The 22,328-nt window shown below is 35.0% G+C and overlaps 2 protein-coding genes across 2 annotated transcripts; both read right to left on the minus strand.

The window, feature by feature from the left end:
- Window positions 1-5,330: 5,330 nt before the first annotated feature.
- Window positions 5,331-16,517, minus strand: LOC104087913 (WD-40 repeat-containing protein MSI4-like). Its single transcript, XM_009592491.4, has 16 exons — window positions 16,410-16,517; window positions 15,995-16,296; window positions 11,262-11,325; window positions 10,740-10,826; window positions 10,594-10,656; window positions 9,519-9,584; window positions 9,327-9,401; window positions 9,027-9,102; window positions 8,524-8,710; window positions 7,897-7,978; window positions 7,515-7,588; window positions 7,061-7,172; window positions 6,887-6,961; window positions 6,374-6,453; window positions 5,806-5,905; window positions 5,331-5,732 (listed from the first exon to the last, which is right to left on the minus strand). Exons 2-16 carry the CDS (start codon window positions 16,228-16,230, stop codon window positions 5,631-5,633), a joined length of 1,479 nt encoding a protein of 492 aa, XP_009590786.1. The 5' UTR covers window positions 16,231-16,296; window positions 16,410-16,517; the 3' UTR covers window positions 5,331-5,630.
- Window positions 16,518-18,616: 2,099 nt separating this feature from the next.
- Window positions 18,617-22,328, minus strand: LOC104087914 (uncharacterized). The gene is made up of 4 exons (XM_009592492.4): window positions 22,119-22,328; window positions 21,914-22,020; window positions 18,979-19,057; window positions 18,617-18,891 (listed from the first exon to the last, which is right to left on the minus strand). The coding sequence occupies exons 1-4, from the start codon at window positions 22,119-22,121 to the stop codon at window positions 18,844-18,846; spliced, it is 237 nt and encodes a 78-aa protein (XP_009590787.1). The 5' UTR covers window positions 22,122-22,328; the 3' UTR covers window positions 18,617-18,843.

Below are 22,328 nucleotides of genomic sequence, written 5' to 3' on the forward strand. Positions count from 1 at the left end.
TGCCTTTCCCAATAGTGGTACACACATCACTCAGTGTCAGTTCTTCAGTACCAACAGGTTCATGATCTCCATCACCACACACATTGCCTTGTGCAATATCACTACCCAAAGCACAACTCGGTGCATGTTCTTCAGTATCGACAACTTCATCAGCTGCACCTTTCTTGCTTCCTATATTCTCGGTTGATAACTGTTCATCATATCCATCTTTGCCCAGTCTATCAGCACTGGTACATTCCTCTTCAACTTTTTGTTCAACACGTTTAACTTCCTCGAATACTTGAACATCACCTTCAAGAGCCGTTTCCCCACCTGTTACATTTTCATCTGCAACTTTATGCAGTGGATAATGAGCAACATTAATATCCGATAGAGGTTCGAACGAGTCGTTCATCCTATCATATTGTCTATAGTTCATCAAATCAAAATCTGCATCACCATCGTCTATTCTTTTTTATTTATCGACAATCTTAAATAACTTTTCAATAGCAGAAAAAAAGACTTCTCTATAAATAAGCTTACCTTGACTTTTATCATAACCTCATCCACAATAAAAGATCGCTCATCCTGTTGAAACTCCTCAACAACTCTTTTCGCGATCATGCGTCTTTCTTCCTCTATATGTCTTTGAACCTCCCTCATTACCCTCTAGTATAGAGACACAGAACAAAACTTCAGGTCTAGAAGAATGCTTAAGTTCAGCAAACACATAACAAAACTTCAGCTAAAACATGCTGAAGTTCAGCAAATACAGAACAAAGCTTCAGCTAGAACATGCTGAAGTTCAGCAAAATACAGAACAAAGCTTCAGCTAAAAACATGCTGAAGTTCAGCAAATACAAAACAAAGCTTCAGCTGCTAGAATATTGAAGTTCATCACAAACAGAACAAAGAACTTCAGCTAAAACATGATGTAGTTTTACAAAACACAAAAACATAAAACTTTAACTCAAAACTTACACGACATATTGTGTTGACTAATTCATCATTTTCAAACGCCGTTGTAGAATGGTTAGAACGACTCTGGGTACGAGGTGATTCGCCAATTACATGAGTTCGATTGGCTTTTTTTGATAAACTCCGACTACGTGATGATTCACCAATTACAGGAGTTCGATTGGCTTCTTTTGATCGACTCCGACTACGTGGTGATTCACCAGTTGATGGAGCCGGATTTAGTACCTTTGAACGAATCCGACTGCATGGTAATTGTCCTATTAAATGCATTGAAATCAATTCCTCTTCGGTAGGAATTATATCCACTATCCTAAATGTCTGATATTTCTGTTTAATACAAAAAAGTATATTATGAAAATAAAATAAAACTGATACATCAACATCTGGAAAGCGCTCATAGAACCAAACACATAGTGAAAATGGAAATCCACCTACAATATACTCAGTTGGTTTCTTTTTGTCCTGGTTGTCCAAAGAATGTTTCATTGAGGTAATGAGCTTCTCATAAGATGCATTACCCCAAGGATAATCAGCACAAGCCTTAACGTCTTCAACAATAGTTGCATAATCCGCCGACACAGTTAATTCATTCTTTTTTCCAAACAAAACAGACTCCACAACAAGAATTTCCATAAGCTTCACAGCATCTTCATCACTCTCGCATATGTGTTTGAAATCCACATCATCCTTTTGAATTTTATTCCGGGTCATATAATCTCGAATGTCCTTCAAGGTCACACCCTTAGACTTGCCAAAATAGCGCTTCAGAATCTTGCTCTCTTGTTTAACTGGTTTTTCATCATTATGTGTTGTGATCCTCAAACCGCACATAATATGAAAGTCTTCAAGACTGAACGACACATTATGACCAAAAATCTTGAAACTAATAGAGTCTCGATCATTGGTGAATACGCAAGAAAGAATCAAACAATGAACCAATTTCATGTTGTAATGGAAATTCTCCATAGCCATAATATACCGAAATATACCATTATTCAGCTTCTGCTGTTGTGTAGGAGTCAAGAAAGTTGCAATATAATGCTTCAATCCGTTGTTCCCCTTCCAGTAAGCACGACAGTAAAACCAATCTCCAAACTCATAATATTTGTCCCCTGGTTTTGTAGGTAGAGCAATAGGGACTGAAGGAGATTTGCGTATTCTATGTGCTTTAGGTGCTTTAGGTGCTTTAGGATTCGTAGATTCCATCTGTTCAAAACAAATAAAAGATAGGAAAAATAACGTTAGAACATTATCAAAAATATCAATTAAAACTTCAGGTCTAAGAAGGCTAAAGTTCAGCAAATATAAAACAAAAACTCCAGCTCCTAAATGCTGAAGTTCAGCAAATACAAAACAAAACTGCTGCTCCTAGAATGTTGAAAGTTCACCAATTACAAAACAAAAACTTCAGCATAAACTCGAAGTTCAGCAAACACAAAAACAAAAACTTCAGGACTATAATGCTGAAGTTCAACAGTTACAAAATAAAAATTTCAACAAAAACTGTAACAGTCTTGGCATGGCTCCTAGAATGCTGAAGTTCAGCAAATACAAAATAAAATTTCAGCTCCTAGAATGTTGAAAGTTCATCAATTACAAAACAAAAACTTCAGCATAAACTCGAAGTTCAGTAAATACAAAAACAAAAACTTCAGGACTATAATGCTGAAGTTCAACAGTTACAAAACAAAAACTTCAGCAAAAACTCAAAGTTCAGCAAACACAAAATAAAACTTCAGCTCCTAGAAATGCTGAAGTTACAAATACAGAACACAAATTCAACTTCAAATAATGCTGAAGTTCATAAAATAATATAACAAAATCACAAAACAAAACTTCAGCTCCTAGAATTAAGTTATCATTGAAGTATTATAAACTTCGCACTTTAATAGCGTCATCTATTTTACTCTCAAAATTGTTAAAAATATCAAAGTATCCAAAAATCACTGAAGAGTTTATAGAATTTTCATAAAAAACACAAACACATGTTCAAAAAACCTAAAAACACAATCGTAAAAGTAAAACCTAGAAAACTAATGCACTAATCAAAGTTAATGCAATGTACCTGTGATTAAACGTAATGTTATTAGGGAACAAAAAATTGAAAAATTAAGAAGAATCGAAAACCGTTTGATTTCAGAGAGAAACAAATCAAAAAATGCGAAGAACGGGAGAAGAGAGACAGAGACAGTAGAATGGCGTATATTTGGAGAGAAAGTAGTCTTTTAATAAAGAAGGGTAAAATCGTCTTTTTAAAAAAGCTTTTAACAAAAAACGGATACGGATGCAAACAGAAAAACAAAGCGGGTACAAGTTAAAAAGGGGGGCCAAATAGGACGCCCCATGCAATTTTTACGTTGTTTACTTATCAAAAACAATTTTAAATTTTTACTTTCAATATAAACCTTCTTTACACTACTCTTTTCATTTCAATTTATATGATACTACTATCATTTTTTGAAATTACAAAATATTTGATGCTATTTTTGAGAGTTCAAATTCAATAAATTATTCAAATTTTATCACACTAATTTCTCCACTATTACATAACTTTTTAGCATCAATATTATGCTGCCCTAATTATTTTGAACTTGACCAAAATAGCATCCCATTAAAATGAAAAAGGGAAGCAATATGCTTTTGGTAGGACAAAGGGAAAACCCGAAAAAGTGACTTCTGAAATTTCCAGGAAGCAACCGGTGGTGTACTCATTCAGTACAACTTTGCACCTATAACGTACGCAAAGTCAAAATCAGAATTTACTTTTTTTTCTGTCCTTTACTAGAAGAAAGCAAAGCTGCAAAATCAGAAGATTTGGATTATAAGTACACATTGTAGGCCTTTAGTCAACAAGGAAAATATTCTTCTTTTCATCCTCCCACATGGAGAATACACATTATAGATGAAATTACTCCACAGACTCAAATTATTTGTCGTGTTTTTATTTTATGCACCCCTTAAGAAAATAATAACTAGGAGGTACTCCTATTTTTTTTATAATTTTATCATTATTTATGTCTTATTGGTATTTGGACAATTATAATACTACCCTATAATTGAGGTATTTATAGTCTTCAAGAACAATTAATACTAATGATAAAATAGGAAAAAATAATTAAATTTGTCTTGAGCTTCAAAAATGACAAATAATTTGAGATAATTATTTTTAGAAATCACGACAGATAATTTGAGACGGGGGTAGCAAGCATCATTAATTGTTCATTCAATAGCTGATTAAACCTGTGCTAACGCAGTGTAAACCTTATTAACCTTGGCTAATAGATCCTAATTAAAAGTTGTGAGCTCAAGGCCAAAGAGTTTTGGTGTATGGAAATAAGAGAAACTATTGTTAAGTCTAACTAGGAATTTATCTCAACCGTGACATTTTAGCATTTTCCAAATTCACTTGTCTCTAATTTAGGCTATGCCCTTGCCTACAAAGATGGTGACGTCTCATTAGAGACGAGGCATTTGCAAACAATTGGGAGTTGGGACACCATATGGGAAGTGGCAAGCTCTTTTTGTCACCAGTTATTTTTTTCTGTTCAAATTGTTAGCAGACATAAGAGATAATTTTCACTTTTTTAGTAGTGCATAGTATACAACGTCAATGGCAAAAACAGGAAATTTAATAAAGGATATTCAAATTTTGAACACCCTTTGCCAGTGAACTATACAAGGGTGTTCAAAGTCTATTTTTAATCAATAACAAATAATATTTTACCTTATGCGTAATATAATTTTTCGACGAAGGACACACTAGTTTTGCAAATAAAATCTTTTCATTAATGAAACAGAGAATTCCAGGTTGTTGAATAAAATTCTATCTGCACCATTTTGACCATGATAACGGCAGCTGCAATTCTATATGAGACGAATGTTATTGCCACCAAATGCTAGGTTGTTGCTTATTATGATCGACATAAACGTGTTGTCCCTTTCTATGTGGCACTTAGTTTAATAAAATTGTGGTTGGACGAGTTGGTTCAATTATTTAATGCTGCCTTAATGGTGATTTAATGACATGTAAAAAGTACAAATGACCTTCGGATCTAAAATTGCCACCATTTAAGATCCTAGCGTCCTAACCAAATACCAATTACCTACTATCATATTTACTTGTCACTCAAGTCTTTTGCAAAAACTTTAAGAAACATTAACAGTTAGAGCTATTTGACTAAATTACTCTTATTTTATTAGAACATTAATTAGACTAGTAAGTTAAAACGGAAAAAATATGGAGTAATCAATATTGATTATCTAAAACAAGGATTTTGATACAATTATTTTTAGCAAAAGTGATAAAATAAATAGAACTGAAAGGAGTACCCACTGAACATAAGGTTTTATGGCTGTTTCGCCGAGAATGGATGTAACTTCTGGGGTTCAAACCCAAACAGAACACAGCAGGATTTCACAATATAAGAACGTCAAACATCCAAGTAGCAAAATACCACACAATACATACAACATCATGCTCTACAGTCTCGGCTACTTTACTGCTTACCGTCTACTGGCTTATAATAACTCCAAGCATAGCTCCTACATATTTTGCTACGGGCAAACATCAATAGTCCAAAAGCTAAATCCATTCAACTATTACAGATACTGCTAACTCATATGGTGTACTCTAGTGCCTACTATTACATTTCTTTTGTAAAAATACCTCAGGCCTAGGGCTTGGGAGCGCACTTGCTCACATGGTCCTTGAACTGTTGCAGCTCAGCCAAAACTTCCTCCTCCCGTCGGTACAACAAATCACTCATGCGCCATATCTGTTTAAGACCCAATTTAACGATTAGAGGCAAATTAAATTACACTGAAAATCGCAGAACATGAATATGAAACCTGTAGTGTGCCGCCTCCACCAGAGGTCTCCAAGTCATCAGATACGCTAACAATAGTCCATGGATCCGATGCATTCCAGTGAAAGTCCACAATTTTATCCCTAGGCCAAACCAGAAAAAATCAGGAACGATAGTAATTGCAACAGTAACAGATATATGATGGGGAGACACATTATTTACATGACAATTGCTTGTCAATGAACCGAACTTGAAAAAGTATCAGAAGCTGATTTGCCCACTCACCCAAGGGGAGAAAAAGACCAAAAATATTTCACCCCACAGATTTTAAGTTTCCAGGATATAGTAGTATGCAGTTAGTACTCGTCGCTTAGTTTGTCCACCATCTATATGGTATCATCATTAAGACCAAAAAGTGGCCTCAAACTGAGAAATTTGCACCCCCCCCCCCCCCCCAACCAAAAAAAAAGAAAAACACCAAGAAGAGAGGAATTAAGAATGTAAACTAAAAATACATAGACTATATAGTCTATTCTGTGTTTTGTTTAAGTTCCAAGGGAAAAAGCAATGTAAGCTTAAAGGATTAGAGCAGCAACCCCTAAAGGTTCTACCTGTGTCCAGCATGCTGAAAAAATAAGCCTGGAGGAGGATCATCTTGCGATTTCGCTTCAGTGTCTGTTGTTTCACCAACCTGGCAAGAAAATTAACTAAAACTATCAGGAGAACGACTAGGTTATCTAATTAAAAAGATGCATACAAATGAATAATCTATGAATCTAGAACATCTCCATTCTTTGTTGGCCTACTTTATTCAATTTTAAATGGAATACTTGCCTATGTTCACATCCAATCGAAAGTTTAACAAATATTCACATATCCAATTTCGCACTACTAATATACAAATAAGTAATCCATAGTACAACACTGGAGCCACCGGTCAAGAAGGAATTTTTCAAACTTGAACTTAACAGATTATAGAGAATCAGTCTTTACATGATAAAGCATCAAAAGACCGACAAGACATAAAATTTGACAAGAGATGATTCCTATGTTAATATATCTATAGTGTGTCATGAACAGTTTTCATTTTGCTGCTTCTTCTGCAAGGACAGGAGAATCTCTACCTTCTCGTAGTCCCAAATATTTAAGAGACCATCCTCTGCGGAGCTCCCAAACACAGAAGCCCTATCAGGACACCACTGCAAAGGAAAGGTTATCAGTTACATAACGGCAATAAAACGCAGAGATATCCAGTAATCACAGTTTCACTGATGAACAAAACACAGCAAATGAAACACCTGAACACAGAGAACTGCAGCTGTGTGATGTTCAAACTTATGGACCGGTGATCCAACCCCATCCGAAGTTAAATTTCGCCGGTCAAACAAGCGCACCGAATTATCAGCGGATCTGAGTTACACATGCTAAGTATGAAATCTGCCACTAGATAAACATTAAAGAAAAGCACCCAAGCAACAGTACTCACCATAATAATAGGCAGCATCTAGATGACTGCTGATGAGTGAAATTATATAAATTTATGATATAACATGGAAGGAGACGATTTTGATTTGCAAGAAAAAGAAAAGCAAACTTGCAGCAGTACACACCCCATACTCTGCTGTTACATGATTACTCTCCTTTTTCTTTCTTCATTTTTTTTTTGGGGTTTTTTTTTGGGGGGGGGGGGGGGGGAGTAAGCGCCTCCTCATGATTTATAGGATAATAATACATTAATACTATACATCATACCCGGTTATGATAAGATTGTCATTATGAGGATTCCAGTCAACACAATGAAGATCAGCATCATGCGCTTTCTCAACCTGTAAAAGCAGCAAATACCAGTATACTCAATAGTTTTAGATATTACTCGTGGAGGCCTATCAACTGAAATTTGACAATCAAAAATATCTAAAAACATTTTAATAGAAACGGCTATATGATAGATTAGAACTATATTTGGGACAAGACAACCATTATAAGGCTAGCGTGAATCAAAATCAGTTATCAATACCACATGAAAAGAGCATGAAAAGATATTCGGCCTATATACTACCTATCTCTACATTATTAGCAATCCCATACAAAGACAAAATTTTCCACTAAACAATCAAGAAAGTAATCATCATACCTTCACAACAGGATTATTACCAACTCGAGCATCCCACAATATGAGGCATGAATCATCACCAACACTACAAAATTCCTGTGAACTTCATGAAGGTCAAAAGAAAATTTCAGTTTCAGAAGACTTATCAGATACTTTTAAACATGTTAATCCTGCACTTTAAATACTTATTCACCCTTTCAGAAGTACACTAGTCGCAGAACCTTAGCTTATCTTTGGTCTTTCTCAGTAACTCCACAATGTTCTTCGAAAGCGTCCGACACAAGAACTTAAATATCAACGCCAGAACTGATCAATGCAACCTTAATTGTTTCAGTTTCTTAAAACTACCTAAAATCCGAAGGGAACAAAAGAGGATGTAGCAAGAACATGATGACGAAGCAAATGGGAAGTAACAGGTGAAGCTTAGGGCATCGGGACAATTTCTTATATTTCTCTTCCTGGAGGATAACTCAGTAGAAGTGGATGATTGACAAAGAAGAAACAAAATTAAGAAAAATTTACCAGCAGAAACTTCAATAACCTGAAAGCCTAATTTATAAACCTCACTACATCCTTAGAAGAAAAAAACTACCTAGACAACCTACCATGGGATCCAGCAAAGAAATTAACCATTCAAGTTGACATTACCTTGAAGGGCAAAACTGAACATCTTCAACTGTATCCTCATGGCCCTGGAAGATACCACGTGGACCAATAGATGGATTATCAGCAGACTTAATTATAGAGCCAGCTGATCCAGCAGGCTTGGTTGCATCTGCTGCCAATGTTGAAATGTGGTCTTGAATGCTCCACAATACCACAGTTTTGTCCTTTCCTGATAGAAAATTACCTCTAATGAAAAGATACCAGAAGTGGCTAAATTACTTTTCTACCACTATATTCAATAAATAGGCTACAGATAACATTGTAAGGAATGCAACATCAGACCAAAAGAATCAAAGATCTTAATATAATTCTCAATACTTGGACTACTAGCACAAGTTCAATTTATGAACCTTACATATCCAAAGCTGAATCTGATCAGATAATGTTTAATTTGGAATACAAGATGGCAATGCAGATACCTGATTCTAAATATAACTAGATGAAAAATATTGACTTTAGACATCTAAAAGAAGAGAACTTCAAACCTCCAGAGAGTACAAAGGGTTCCATTGGGCACAGTGCCAGAGCAAATTCTGCATTGTCTTGATGTCCACTCAATACCTGCAAGGACAATTAATGTTACTCAAAAAGGTTGATCTATAGATTAAGATCTGCCAAATCAAATTGCTGGTGGCAGTTGACAGGCAATGGGTCAAAGATTACCGCACATTCCACAAGCAAAAAAGTTATGAAATCCACCAAGGAGGTAAGATGAGTGATGAACATAATGAAAATCACCCAAAATATAGATCAATCAATGAAAAGCTTCGAGAAAGAGTACTGACCAGATCCGGACGCGAAGCAGCAGCACCATAGACAGCATGTTTATTGGGCTGAGCTTCAATGTCCCAAATGAGAACCTAGATGCACGAATAACAAACTTTTACCAATTAAAAAGTATTGACATGCCTAAAATAGAAAGACGCCACAGTGACTTTACAAAAGACTGTCACAGAACACCTTAAGACGCCACTTACTTCAGGACCATCAGTATGGGTTGCCACTATGTTTTTGTTTTGTGGGAGTTCTCTGATTCTGTTAACCTGAAGAGGTATACCAAATACAAATTCAATCAGAATTCCTCTCCGGAGAACCAAACTGCATATTTTTTTATCCAAGAGACTAATCTTAAATAAGTTTCACGAAGTATTCTTCTTCATAGAATGTCACAAGCAACAAGGTAAATATGTAAAACATCTGTCTTTTTTTAGCTTCTTTATTCAAACTTTGTTTAATTCAAGCACTCCTCTGCATAAAGCACATAACAACAAATGCAATTAAATCTCAACTTTACTATGACACATAGAAAGTTATAGGATTGAAAATTCAGCGTGAACTCAAACCTTACACCCTAAAGAGCCAATCTAATGCCCTCAAATGCAGTACAATCAAGAAATGGAAATTCAGTAGGAAATTGGCAATGCAAAAATATGTAGACAAGGAATGAATAACTATTTTCCTTTTGTTCTCAATAGCATCAGCTACATGCATTATATCACAGAAGAAGCATAAGAAAGAATAAGCACATAATCAAAACTATTCGATATTCTCAAACATCAAGTATTCTTTCTTTCTTTTTTTCATTTTTAATTCTGTGGTATAGACTTGTATTCGCTACATTTGTGTTCCTTGTCAAAATGAAGAGTAACATGGTTGGGGCTGGAAGGAATTTGAAAGTAAAATTACAGCTTCTAAAAGATACTTCTAGAATATTGGAGCATACTTTTCAAGTTAAAAACAAAAAAGAGGCATGGAAGTGGCATATCCATTTGGTTCCACAAAGAGATATCATTAAAATATTAAGCAAATAGAAGTTCTTGTCCTGTTTTCTCTAGAGAAAATGTAGGAAACTGTATTATTCTGATTACAGCATGTAGACACGAAGTGTACTTTGTATAAAAAAATTTGCATAAGAGCAATATCAAATTCAGCAGGCAACAGCAAAGGAACCTAATACAGCATTGTATCAAGAGCCACTGAGCCAGTAGTTAACTTAGTTTGTCTATGAACGTGCAGACTCAGTATTTTTTCCAGTGTTCACGCAGTTCTTACCTCTCCTGGGTGTATTATGGTTTTGTACTTCTTCACAAATGGCGAGCGTGCTTCTTCATTGAACTAGAACCAAGCCATTAAAAAACCAGTCATTATGATTGATTTAGAGTATAACTAAGAAAAATTAAATAGTAAAACATCCTTACATTTGCAATGTGATTTTCTGCTGCAACCCTGGGCTTCACCACGTCACAATTGGCTATGATCAAAGTGTTAGGCACTGACTTATCCGTCTGGAAAGAAAAGAGAGTTTAAAAATAAAAGGAAAAAAAGAGATCAGACAAATTACAGAATCCAAAAACTCAACTCAAATACCGCATATGAAATGAAACAATAAATTATCATTAGTCAACACTTTCCAGTCAAAAAACAAACTATAATAATGACATTATTTGATAATACTAATATCAACAACGATGATAATCATGTGTGGTAAGAGTGCCTTGTCTGCCCAAACCCCCCCCCCCCCCCCAAAAAAAAAAAAACCCAAAAAAGGTTAGACACACAGATCTCTTTACCCTAAAGAGTCGGTACTTCTATATTAAGGAAAAAGCGTATTTTACAAAATCTTGGTCATCTGGTAAATCTTTTGGGACATCAATGTAAAATACACAGGAAGACTGAAAAATATTAACCAAAAAGAACAATCATGCGCCATGTTAGCTTGCCTGTTCAGAGAGATAGAGTCGCTGGCGGTTTTTCAAAGCACCCTGCTCAACTATTGGACCCCACCTGTTGTCAAAACAGTATAACCGTGAATATGACTGACCATTTTAAAGAGCATACAAATTGATAAGACCAAGATCATGAGACAGCTCGATACCAATTTTCAAATATGAATAAAGAAAAACATGATCATTATCCACTTCATATAAATGCAAAGCTAAAAGTTTTGCGCACAACCATCACTTAGGAATAATTGCCACGTTCCCTCCCTCCCTCTCTCTCACACGCACACAACAAGAAAAATCATGTACCGTGTATGTTTAACCCCACTTACTCAATTTAAGATCAGAACTTTAAGCATCGTGACCAGAAAAAAATAAACCATTAAACCAACTAGCTCACAAGTAGAAAGGATATCACATACATAGAGTTTCACAACCATGTGCAAGATGTATATACTCTATTACATACATCGTATCTAACAATCATGTGCAAGTATGCACATACTAATAAATACGTAAGCATGTGTACTTATCATTCAGATCCTAAAGAAAGTAATCACCAAGATTACATACATCGTATCTAACAATCATGTGCAGGTCTTGGTTTAAACTTTAAAGGTTACATAATCTCCCAAAGAGATTTACAATATAAGGAGGAAAGGGAACAATCAAAAGGCGTGACGGGAACAATCAAAAGGCGTGTCATAGATAATATACCAAAAGTAGTTTCTATCTTCCCCTTTAAAAGATTAGTTTTCCATTTTAAAGCTATAAAACTTGCTTATAATGCTTCCTTACAAGAACTACCTAAGTTTTTAACATTCAACGTATAGTCAGATTTAACTATCGTCGTCAAAATCTATGAATGCTAATCGTTTACCTGCAACTATACATGCATAATTTACATATAAATAACATACACAAATATCCCGTTTCATGAGATCAACTATATGCCTAGTGAAGGAAATACATAACCAACTTTCATCCTCATCAGTACAATTTGGTTCAGCATAATAAAACTATAGTATATTGCAAACAAAAGAAAGAAATTCTTAATACCGGCAGCAAAGAGAAGGCCATAAACCGCTATGATTAGTGAACCAATCATACAGGACCGCGATATTAGACTTCCACATCAGATACTTCTCACCAAACTTGCAACTCTTCTCCCCACCTTCACTACTAGATCCACTAAGAGCCCCTTCTCTTTTGTCTACCTTTCCTCTTACAGAACTCTGGGTAACTACCATGTTGGTTTGTAGATGGATCAAATCTATACAATAAACAGAAGCAAGAGCCAGCAAAAGTTGTAATGGCTCAAAGTGGATATATATCCTCAAACAACTTTATTAAGTTGAAATGACCAAAAATGAGAAGATAGCTGCCGTGATTATTTCATGCTCTTGGATCCTTGTGGAATGCAATGACTTCCTCATATGATGTGAGAAAAATATTAGGAAAAGTACTGTCTGGATACACAACTGAGACGAAGAAGAAATTATAAAGCCTTCATACAAAATACTTTGCAAGACATGAAAGTATTCTTTGGTTTAATAAGTCTACGGCAACCTACAATCATCCTGAATTGACCTTCCATCAATAATTTGAATAATTTTTGTTCTTTTTGAAAGTATTCATTAACTTTTTTTATGAAAGTTTTCAAAATTGGAACATAACACACTTTTTTTAAAAATAAAGGAAAATGAAAACTTCATTTGACTATGTGAATTCTAATTGGTTATGCTCTGAGGAGTATAATTGAAGAAAAAAATATTATTCCTCCGTTTCATTTTATGTGGCAATGTTTGACTAGGCACGGAGTTTAAGAAAGGAGGGAATGACTTATGCAACTTGCACTCTTACACATGACATAACATTTTTGTGGCTAAAAAAGCTTGCCATTAATGGTAAAATGAGAAGTTTAAAGTTAAATCGTAATAAAAGGTGTCATTCTTTTTTAACAGACTAAAAAGAAAGAAGTCACATAAAATGGAACAGAGGGACTAGTATTTGTATAAAGGTATGGAGGCATGCATTTATGCAATTTTGAGTAACACTTGGAAATTTTCATGATACTTCCTAAGCGAAAAATTTTAAAAAAATAAAATAAAAGTGAAGCCTCGCATAGTAAAGGAAAGGAAAGAAAAGGGGAAAAAAAGAAAGATTGAAGCCTCAAAATATCTTTTATTAGACACTACGGAAACGAAAAAGGCAAAATACCCATGGCATGAGTTATCTTGTTAGATACACCAAAACCGTAGATCTATTAGAAAATGAAATGAACTCGAATTTGAAAATTCAATAGTCACAGCTGACGAGGCCAGCCTTATCAAGTAAAACCATAAAAAAAATTATAAGGAAAACCATCAATACATCCAAATGAAACAAAAATTACAATATAATAGAGGTAAAAGATCAACTTATTTAGAAAGATTTGATAAAAACGTTAGCAGTCCTTGAGTCTTAAACCAAACCAACCAAAAATAGAAATAACGATAAAAAATCCAATATTAGTAACTATACATAACACTCAGTCACTCAGCATATCAAAGAAAAGTAACTAAGATCGGAAGATGAAAATAAAGATGATATCATTACATATCAAGGGGGAAAAAATCTTTAAGTATCAAGGATGTAAAACTCATAACCTTCAAAATATTTATTGAAGATACACAATGTAGCGAAAAAACACGGCCTCAGCTTATATGATGAAATGCCGTTAGCAAATAAAGAATGAAAAGCAAGAGTGTCCACCTATAGATATATAACATGAAAGAGTGATTAGGTGATAAAGATTATCACTAAAATCAAGCACAAGAAAGAACCTGAATTTACTTGCAAACGCACAAATGATGGGAGAGGCGGATGCAGGAGGCGAAAAGAAGAAGAGATAGGGAAATAAGGGTTTCACCGTGTATAATTAGTGGACGAATTTACCCCTAAATGTGGAGTCATTATATTAATGAGCTGCGGATACTTCCAAAAAGCGAGCGGTTCAACGAATAATTGATTGGATTAACTCCAGAGTTAAAATAAGTCAAATATCACCCTTCATTAAACCCCTACCAAAAGGCATATTGCATTTCCACATTGTTGTAAGCACTACTTTAACAATTTCGGAAGCAACATTTACCATCTATGTTACTACCCTATTTTACAATGGTTGAAGCAATCGTTGCCTCAAATTTCATCTCAGCTTAAGAAACAAGATACCAATAACCTTTATCAGTAATTTCATTAATTTAAGCCTCTCCTCTTGGAAAATTGTAGTTTCCTAGATAGATATAGAATTATAAAGCTACATTAAAGCCAAGTCAATGAAATCAGCAGGTCAAAACTCTAAAGGAAATCGGCAACAGCACAACAATCTAGTGAAATAGCTGACATATCTCATAGACCAAATCATTAGCCATGCAAGCAAAAACTAGCAAAACAATATTCAGCAAAACATAGATCTTGCCCAACAGAGTGGTACAAATAATTGAAGCATGGGCCACCAACAACAAAATCCAGCTTCTGACCTAAGTCCAGAACATCCCTAAATTATATTCATACAGTCAACCTCAAGTGTGAACACTTCAATAAAGTGTGGCACCACATATCGAGGTATATAGTAGGCCTATTTACTTTTAATAAGGGGTAATTTATTAAACAAAGTAAGAAACTGCCAGCAAAAAAGGAGATGTTAGCAGTTGATAGTTACGGACGGTTACAAAAACTCAGTTACTACAGTGATTGTATTGGATTAAGGAAATCGAACACAGGATCTTGTCATATATACTAACTAGTCAGACAAGTTCCGCAAAGATCCAAATTAATACTGACGTAATTTTTTCTTAATCGACATAAAACTACCCACAATCCACCATGGATGACAGTTCAAAATTGGCGTAGGCAGTGTTTGACAGCTATCGCTTCATAGCTTTAGAGAAGTGCGCTTCAAACAATGATGCACAAAATGATCCCAATGAGAAACGGCCAATTATTTTAATTGTGTTTTTAAGGATTTGGATTAATATCTGCATTATTGTATATTACATGTTGAAAACATGAAATTAGTGTTACCGATCAAAAAAAGAAAAAAAAACAAACATGAAATTAGTGATATCTCAGGGCTTTGGCATAGAGTTAACCGGTAAGAGCGCAACATGTGATGTGTGGGTTAGATGTACATCACGAGTTTGAACCTTGTTGCAGACAAAAGCCTGGAGAAGAGTAGAGGGACAGGCACATCATTGTCCCTCACGAGTTTCTCGATTATCAAAAAAAAAATTGAAATTTGATTATTATAGGACCAAATTCATATATGTTCTACTAACTTTTAGTTTTCCGTAAGTTGTGTGCTTCACTTCAAAGAAATGTGTACTTCATTTCTCACTTAGTTCCATGATTTTTTTCGATTTTTCCTTTTAACAACACTGGGGCCACACCTATGGGCAGATTACAAATTAATTCTACCTTCTCATTCACAGTCATTACAACAAACAACAGGGCAATGTGCGAGCTTCTTCATAAATAATAGTCATACGAGTTGAATACAACAGCTAAGATTTCCACTCTGATGCGTTAAATCATAGACCGGGAGTATCAAATATCACTGCAAACCCTAGCAAAACAGAGTCCCGTACACATAGTAGACACATACCTAGGGTTCCAAAAGCACCAAACCGAAACACATATTCTCGAAATTAACAACATACAAAATGTGCGTCTTAAAAAAGAAATATGTATACCTGCAAGAGAGGGAAGGCCAAACGAGGTTGTGATTAGCGAACCAGTCGTAGAGAACAGGGACGAGTGACTTCCACTGAACATATTTCTCGTCGATAGCATTAGCAGCCGCTTTCTTATCAGTAATACTACCTCTCATCCTGTGTTGGAGCTCCTTATCTCTTTCCTCTTTGGTTTTGGTTGAAGAACCCTTTGGCCTCCCACGCTTCTTTGGCTGAGAAGGAGGAGTTGTTTCCATGGCAGAAAATTTTTGGGGGGAAAAGTTAAAACCCTTAGAAGAAAACCCTTGGAACAGAACTTGGACCTACAAATTATAAACAACAGTAATGAATAGTGACTGTTGAAGTTAGAACTTAGAAAGGGCTTTTATAGGAAAATGAAATGAAATCAAAATGGCAGGCAGCAACAGAAATAAACCTGATAGACACTCTGCCTTTTTCTCCTCGTATTTGATTTTTGAAACACGAAATTGCTCCACCTTTTCCTCTCTTCTTCTTCTTCTCTAAAAATAAATGAGTTATGAGGATATTAATTATAATTAGTATGTCTCGGTCTCAAAATTAATAGAAATTAACTGTAAGTGTCTTTTTATATCCCAAAACAATAATATCGTACTAGAAAATGGAAGTAGAGACTACTAATCAATTTTATAGTTCAAAAAACGCACGTAATTGATTTAATAAATAGTTACAATTATTAATAAAATAAGCTTTCATTAAATTTTCAACAAGTTTGTTATATTTTTCAAGGAATCAAGAGGGTTCTTTAAAGAATTTCAAAGTAAAATTTTCTTCAAACGAAATACTTTTTTTAAAATTATTGATAGAGTTAACTATGAAAAGTAAAAAGTGGAGGTGTACAAAGAAAATCGATAATCCGATTCAAATCGAGAAAAAAAAATCCGATTGTCATTTGGTTTGATTTGGGTTGGTGTTGGAAAAAAAATCGACCATAATTGGTTTAGTTTGGTTTGGTTTTAACCAAAAAAAAGTCAAATCGAAACCAAACCAACCTGATATTACATTTATACAATTTAAAAAAATATTTTATGTATATGAATATTTATTGTAATATAATTTATAAATATTTCTTAAACATGTTCACAGTTTTATCTTTAAAAGTATTATTTAAAGTTTGGACTTAACATTCTTGAATGATCCAATAAATTGCATAGCACATAAAGGTAGTAAGTCAAATAAAGTTCAAATCAATACTAATGCTAATAAAGGAAATTCAATTCAACACTAGGAATGACAATAGTGTTGAATATCTATTTTTTAGTTTTGCATTGATTTATAATAAAAATATATAGCCTAGTTTATCTTTTTTTTATGCTTAGTTGTGTAATTAATAGTACTTATTAGTTGTATTTATTTTAGCACGACCTATATAGTATTTTTAGATTATGTTAATTTTTATTATGGTGTATTAATTAGTAATATTTTCTTTGTGCGATTTTATTATCTATGTTATTGAATATTTTAGTACAATGTTATGACCCATCTCATATTATTATTATTTTATTTTCTTGGAAAATATATTATATAGTTGTATCCTACTAGGACTAAAATAAATATTTGGAGAATAAGTTACATATTTTGTGCTATTATGACTTTACCGGGAAAAAAACCGAAAACCCGAAAAAATCAAAAAATCCGAGAAAAATCGAGATTGAAAAACATGACTTTATTGGTTTGGTTTGATTTATAAATTTAAAAATCCGACACCATTTGTTTGGTTTGGTAATTGAAAAATCCAAATCAAACCGACCTACGTACACCCCTGGTAAAAAGCTTATCAAATGAGCTAGTGCTCTCACCCCATCCAAACGAACTTACTATGTGGGGCTATTCTCACTCCTTATTTTTAATCAAGAATGAAATAGACTTTGATTGTAAGTTTGTAACATAGTTTTTGGAGTGAAGGAAATGAATATGGAATTTCTTTTCGTTACGTAGTAGAAGGCTAGAACAATAACAACAGCAATCCAGTATAATCCCACTAATGAGGTCTGGGGAAGGTAATACCCGACACCATTTGTTTGGTTTGATAATTGAAAAATCCGAACCAAACCGACCTACGTACACCCCTGGTAAAAAGCTTATCAAATGAGCTAGTCCTCGACCCCATCCAAACGAACTTACTATGTGGGGCTATTCTAATCCCACTAGTGAGGTTTGGGGAAGGTAATACCCCTATCCTGGGTAAAGAGGCTGTTTCCGATAGACCCTCGACTCCCTTCCTCCAAGAACTCCTCACCTTGCTCTTGGAGTGACTCGAACTCACAACCTCTTGGTTGGAAGTGGAGGGTGCTCACCACTAAAGCAACTCACTCTTGTCAAAGGCTATAACAATGCATTCAAATATTTCAAATGGTTTATTGCCACACATTGAGTTTTTGAAAGATTTGAAAAACTAAATATGGGAATCTTCAATAAAAAGAAATTTAAACTTTTTTCTCCAAATATAATTCAAACAAACACTTATACGAAAACTCAAAAAAAAAAAAAATACTTTGCAAACGCACTTTTTCAGAACATCTTAAGAACGAAGTAATCGTTTTTTTTTCCCTCTTACCTCCATGAAATGCATTATCTTAATTTTATAAGCAGTGAACTAAAACATTTGGAAACCTCAAAATTGGCATAAAAGAGAAAACACAGTAGATCCCTTACAGGAAAAGAAAAAAAAGAAAACAGAAGTCCTGATTGTCATTCAGTTCCTGAACTCTCAGGCTACTCAAGGAGGTGACGATCCGTTCTAAGGATTTTGTCATAAAGTTCTACAACAGTCAAAATGGCATTCATTTTGAAGCTGAATACAAAATCTCGTTTCTATCCATGTCTGTAAATCAAACATACACGCCTGACGCAAGCAGCAAGAACAATGATCCAAAACCCTGCATCAGGTTGAGAAGGGGGGAATCGATCAGTTATCTGATACAGAAAAGGAAAAATCAAATCACAATTGTGAGTTTGCGACATACCAAGAAAACAGATGCTACTGCCCCACTCGTGAGCTCTTTTGCAAGGCTGCGATTCTTCCTTGAAGAAGTAGCTTCATAGCTGTTACACATTTATAGCTTTGTTACAAAGACAAAAGGGCAAGAGAACCTGTAGAATGGAGAACCTCACTAAAGCAGCAAACTGATGCTCTTTAAACCATAACCTAGTTATGAGTAAACTCCCTGGAATTCTATATCTCATTAAAGAGGTTATTTAATGGCCACTAATAGGTTTGATTATACAACACAATCATAGGACAAAATCTGTTTAATGTTTTTAAGTGCTTTCATTTTTTAAAGATGGTTAGAGGTATCTCATTAGTCTCAACCAGAAACAAGCTTTACGCAAATGTATTTTTTTCCAATGCTTAACCTGCTATGTTGTACAAGGATTTGGAGACATGAGTGTCAAGCGCTGTAACCAAGTTAAATAGGAAGACAAAGAAATGCTTATCTAAAAAATAACATGATCATCTAAGAATCTTGGGTTTTTGAGGAAAGCAACCTCATAATCAAATATTGCTAGAAGGGAAGTCCTTACACCTCTTCTAGCTTGCTCAATAGTAATGTAAAAGAACTTAAAGAAGTCTGTACCACGTTCTCACATGTCATATCTTAATTTTGAAAAGGTGCAACTTTAATCTGTATCAACTGTTGAAAAGTGATCAAAAAGGAAAGAAATAGTACTAAAGCAGAAAAGTCTATGTAATATTGTTGTATACTCCAAAATCAGACTAACATGTATCAAGTGAAGTACAAGCAGAGCTTACGATTTCCATAGGACTTCCCACACCATAGAGATATGTTCTAAAAATGAAAAGAAAGGTAAGGCCAAATGACTTTCCTGCATTTATTTTCCAGACAAGGACCGGAAAATCGAGTTTTTTTTATATTAGGTAAAAGGTGGACAGAAAACTCAACTGAGTTACAACCAGAAAATCTTGTTTTCAGTACATATATTAGTCCATTCAATCCCTTAAGAAGGACACAAACTGTTAAAATATCTTTTTGTGAAGGCACATTTCATCTACCCTCCCAACCACTTGCTACTCTGCCGCTTCCACTTCAAGGCTCCTAGTCAACCCTTCTTTTTGCTTTTCTTTTTTTTCCCCTTCTGATGGATAAGAGAATTATATTAAGAACGCACCGAGGCGGTGCCAACAAAGTGAACAGAAAACATTTAGTATACAATGAAGTATACAACCCAAAACCCCAAAAAAGAGAAAGATTGACCAAGTCTTAAGCCGTTAACAATAATGCTGAGTAACAACTGCTGTGAATAGGATAAAATTGGCCTAGTGATCAATGAAAAGGGTTGACAACCATGACGTCTCAGGTCTTTATCAAAAAATAAAAAAAAATTATGAGGCCTCAGGTTCAAATCCAAACGGAGACAAAACACTGGGTGATTTCTTCCCCTCTGTCAAGTCTTGGTGGACAAAGATACCTGATATCTGTGCTGGTGGGAGGTAAGAGGTATCTTGTGGATTAATCGAGGTGCGCACAAGTTGATCCGAACACCACAACCATCAAAAAAGTTAAGATAAACCCATACCAAAATCCCTTCCCGATAATCTCATCACATCCATTTCATTACAATCTCATTATAATTGTCTGAGAGAACCAAGTTACCCCCTAAAGGCAAGCAACAAAGAATAGCAAGAATGAGGAATCCAGAGGTTACAAATTATTATGGAGAAAATTTTGCTCGAGTATATACAAACCTTAGTTTAGGATGATGTGGTGCACAAGGTGAGTCTACATTCAAGTTGTAAAGAAGAATTTCACAACCATAACACTCCTTGAAGACTTTCGAACCGTGTAAAAGGAGGAACAAACAAAGAATGTTTCCAATGTCTAGCTACATCGAGATTGTAGGGATATCCGTGTGAATGCTAAATGTAAGTTCATGTGACTTGTAAAATTTCAAGTCATCCAGAAAGCACATCATCATCAAGTTGCTATCATCTGATCAAATATCTGAAATACCAATAATTCTCCCCCTCCAGCAATGTTGCTCAAGGAAGGATGAGCAAGATGCAACCAATGAAGGCTCCTTTTTAAAAATGTTTTCATAGAAAATAGGGTACATGTTTTACTGTTATAAGTTGTTATCAGAACTTAAGCAACTCTAATATTACCATCCCTAACTGGATGGAAGCGCCTTTGGAGGAACAAAGCCCCTTTGACGGTGGAATGTGTCACATGGTTGGTGGTCCAAGGAGCATGTCCAACTCAAGATAATCTCCAGAGATGAGGGTTAAACCTTTGCAGTAGACGTTCACTGTGTGAAAGGCAGATTGAGGATCTCAACCACCTTCTCATTCACTGCTCCTTCACCAAACAGATATGCAACTGTATTCTAAGCATTGTTGGGGTTAACTGGTCAATGCCGAGGACAACCAAAGAGTTACTGCAATGCTGGTCAAGGAAGGGACTAGGAAAGGTAAAGATGAAAACTTGGAACTCACTTCCTGCAGCAGTCTGGTGGACCATTTGGAAGGAAAGGAATGCAAGAATTTTTGAAAGCAAATGTGAATCTGAAATTAGCATGTAGAACACATGTATTTCTCTACTTTTTTGGGAGTAACATGGCAACTGCCAATGATATTGAGGCCATGATAGAATCTTTGAGCTAACTACACGACGAGTAATGATGTTGCCCCCTGTACATATTTACAGCCCTCACTATCTCACTTCCCCGGACATGCAGATAGCGGGAGCTTAGTGCACCGTCTCACTTGTTGCTGGTTATCAATAATACTTATCTTAATGATCAAAAAAAGAGTTACAAATTTTACCTGGGGTAGTTCATTTCTTGAATTATTTAGACAGGCTAAACAAAATAATAATAATTCAGGAATTAGAAAAAGATATCCAACAATTGAAGAATGTATGAATCAGATCGAGCACTTACATGAGGAAAGAAGCCGTTACGACAAGACCAATAGCGAGCATGAACACGGCTAGAGTTGGGTACAACGACTCAGGGACTGGGCTCGAGATAGGTTTTGCTGATTGAGCCTTCCCAAAATAAATTCCGAAAAAAAAATCAAAATCTATAACAAACTCAATGAAATGAAACCATGATAAAACCAAAAACAATGAAGTGAAGTTCATACCATTTCAAAAACCTATAATATGGAGTCAGATCTTCTCGGCCGGACTCGTCTGTAGATTACTCCGAACTCCCAAGTCTTTGTATTTCTCTCCTTGGTACTGAGAACGGAATTTATAATATAGATTTAAATGGCGTTTGAGAGCGAGCATAAACGTGATTTATAAGCAAAAAAATAAGTCGCATTAATGCGTTTTATAAGTCTAATTTTTCA

Source organism: Nicotiana tomentosiformis, chromosome 7 (genome assembly GCF_000390325.3).
Source record: "Nicotiana tomentosiformis chromosome 7, ASM39032v3, whole genome shotgun sequence".
In the NCBI taxonomy this organism is placed as follows: domain Eukaryota; kingdom Viridiplantae; phylum Streptophyta; class Magnoliopsida; order Solanales; family Solanaceae; genus Nicotiana; species Nicotiana tomentosiformis.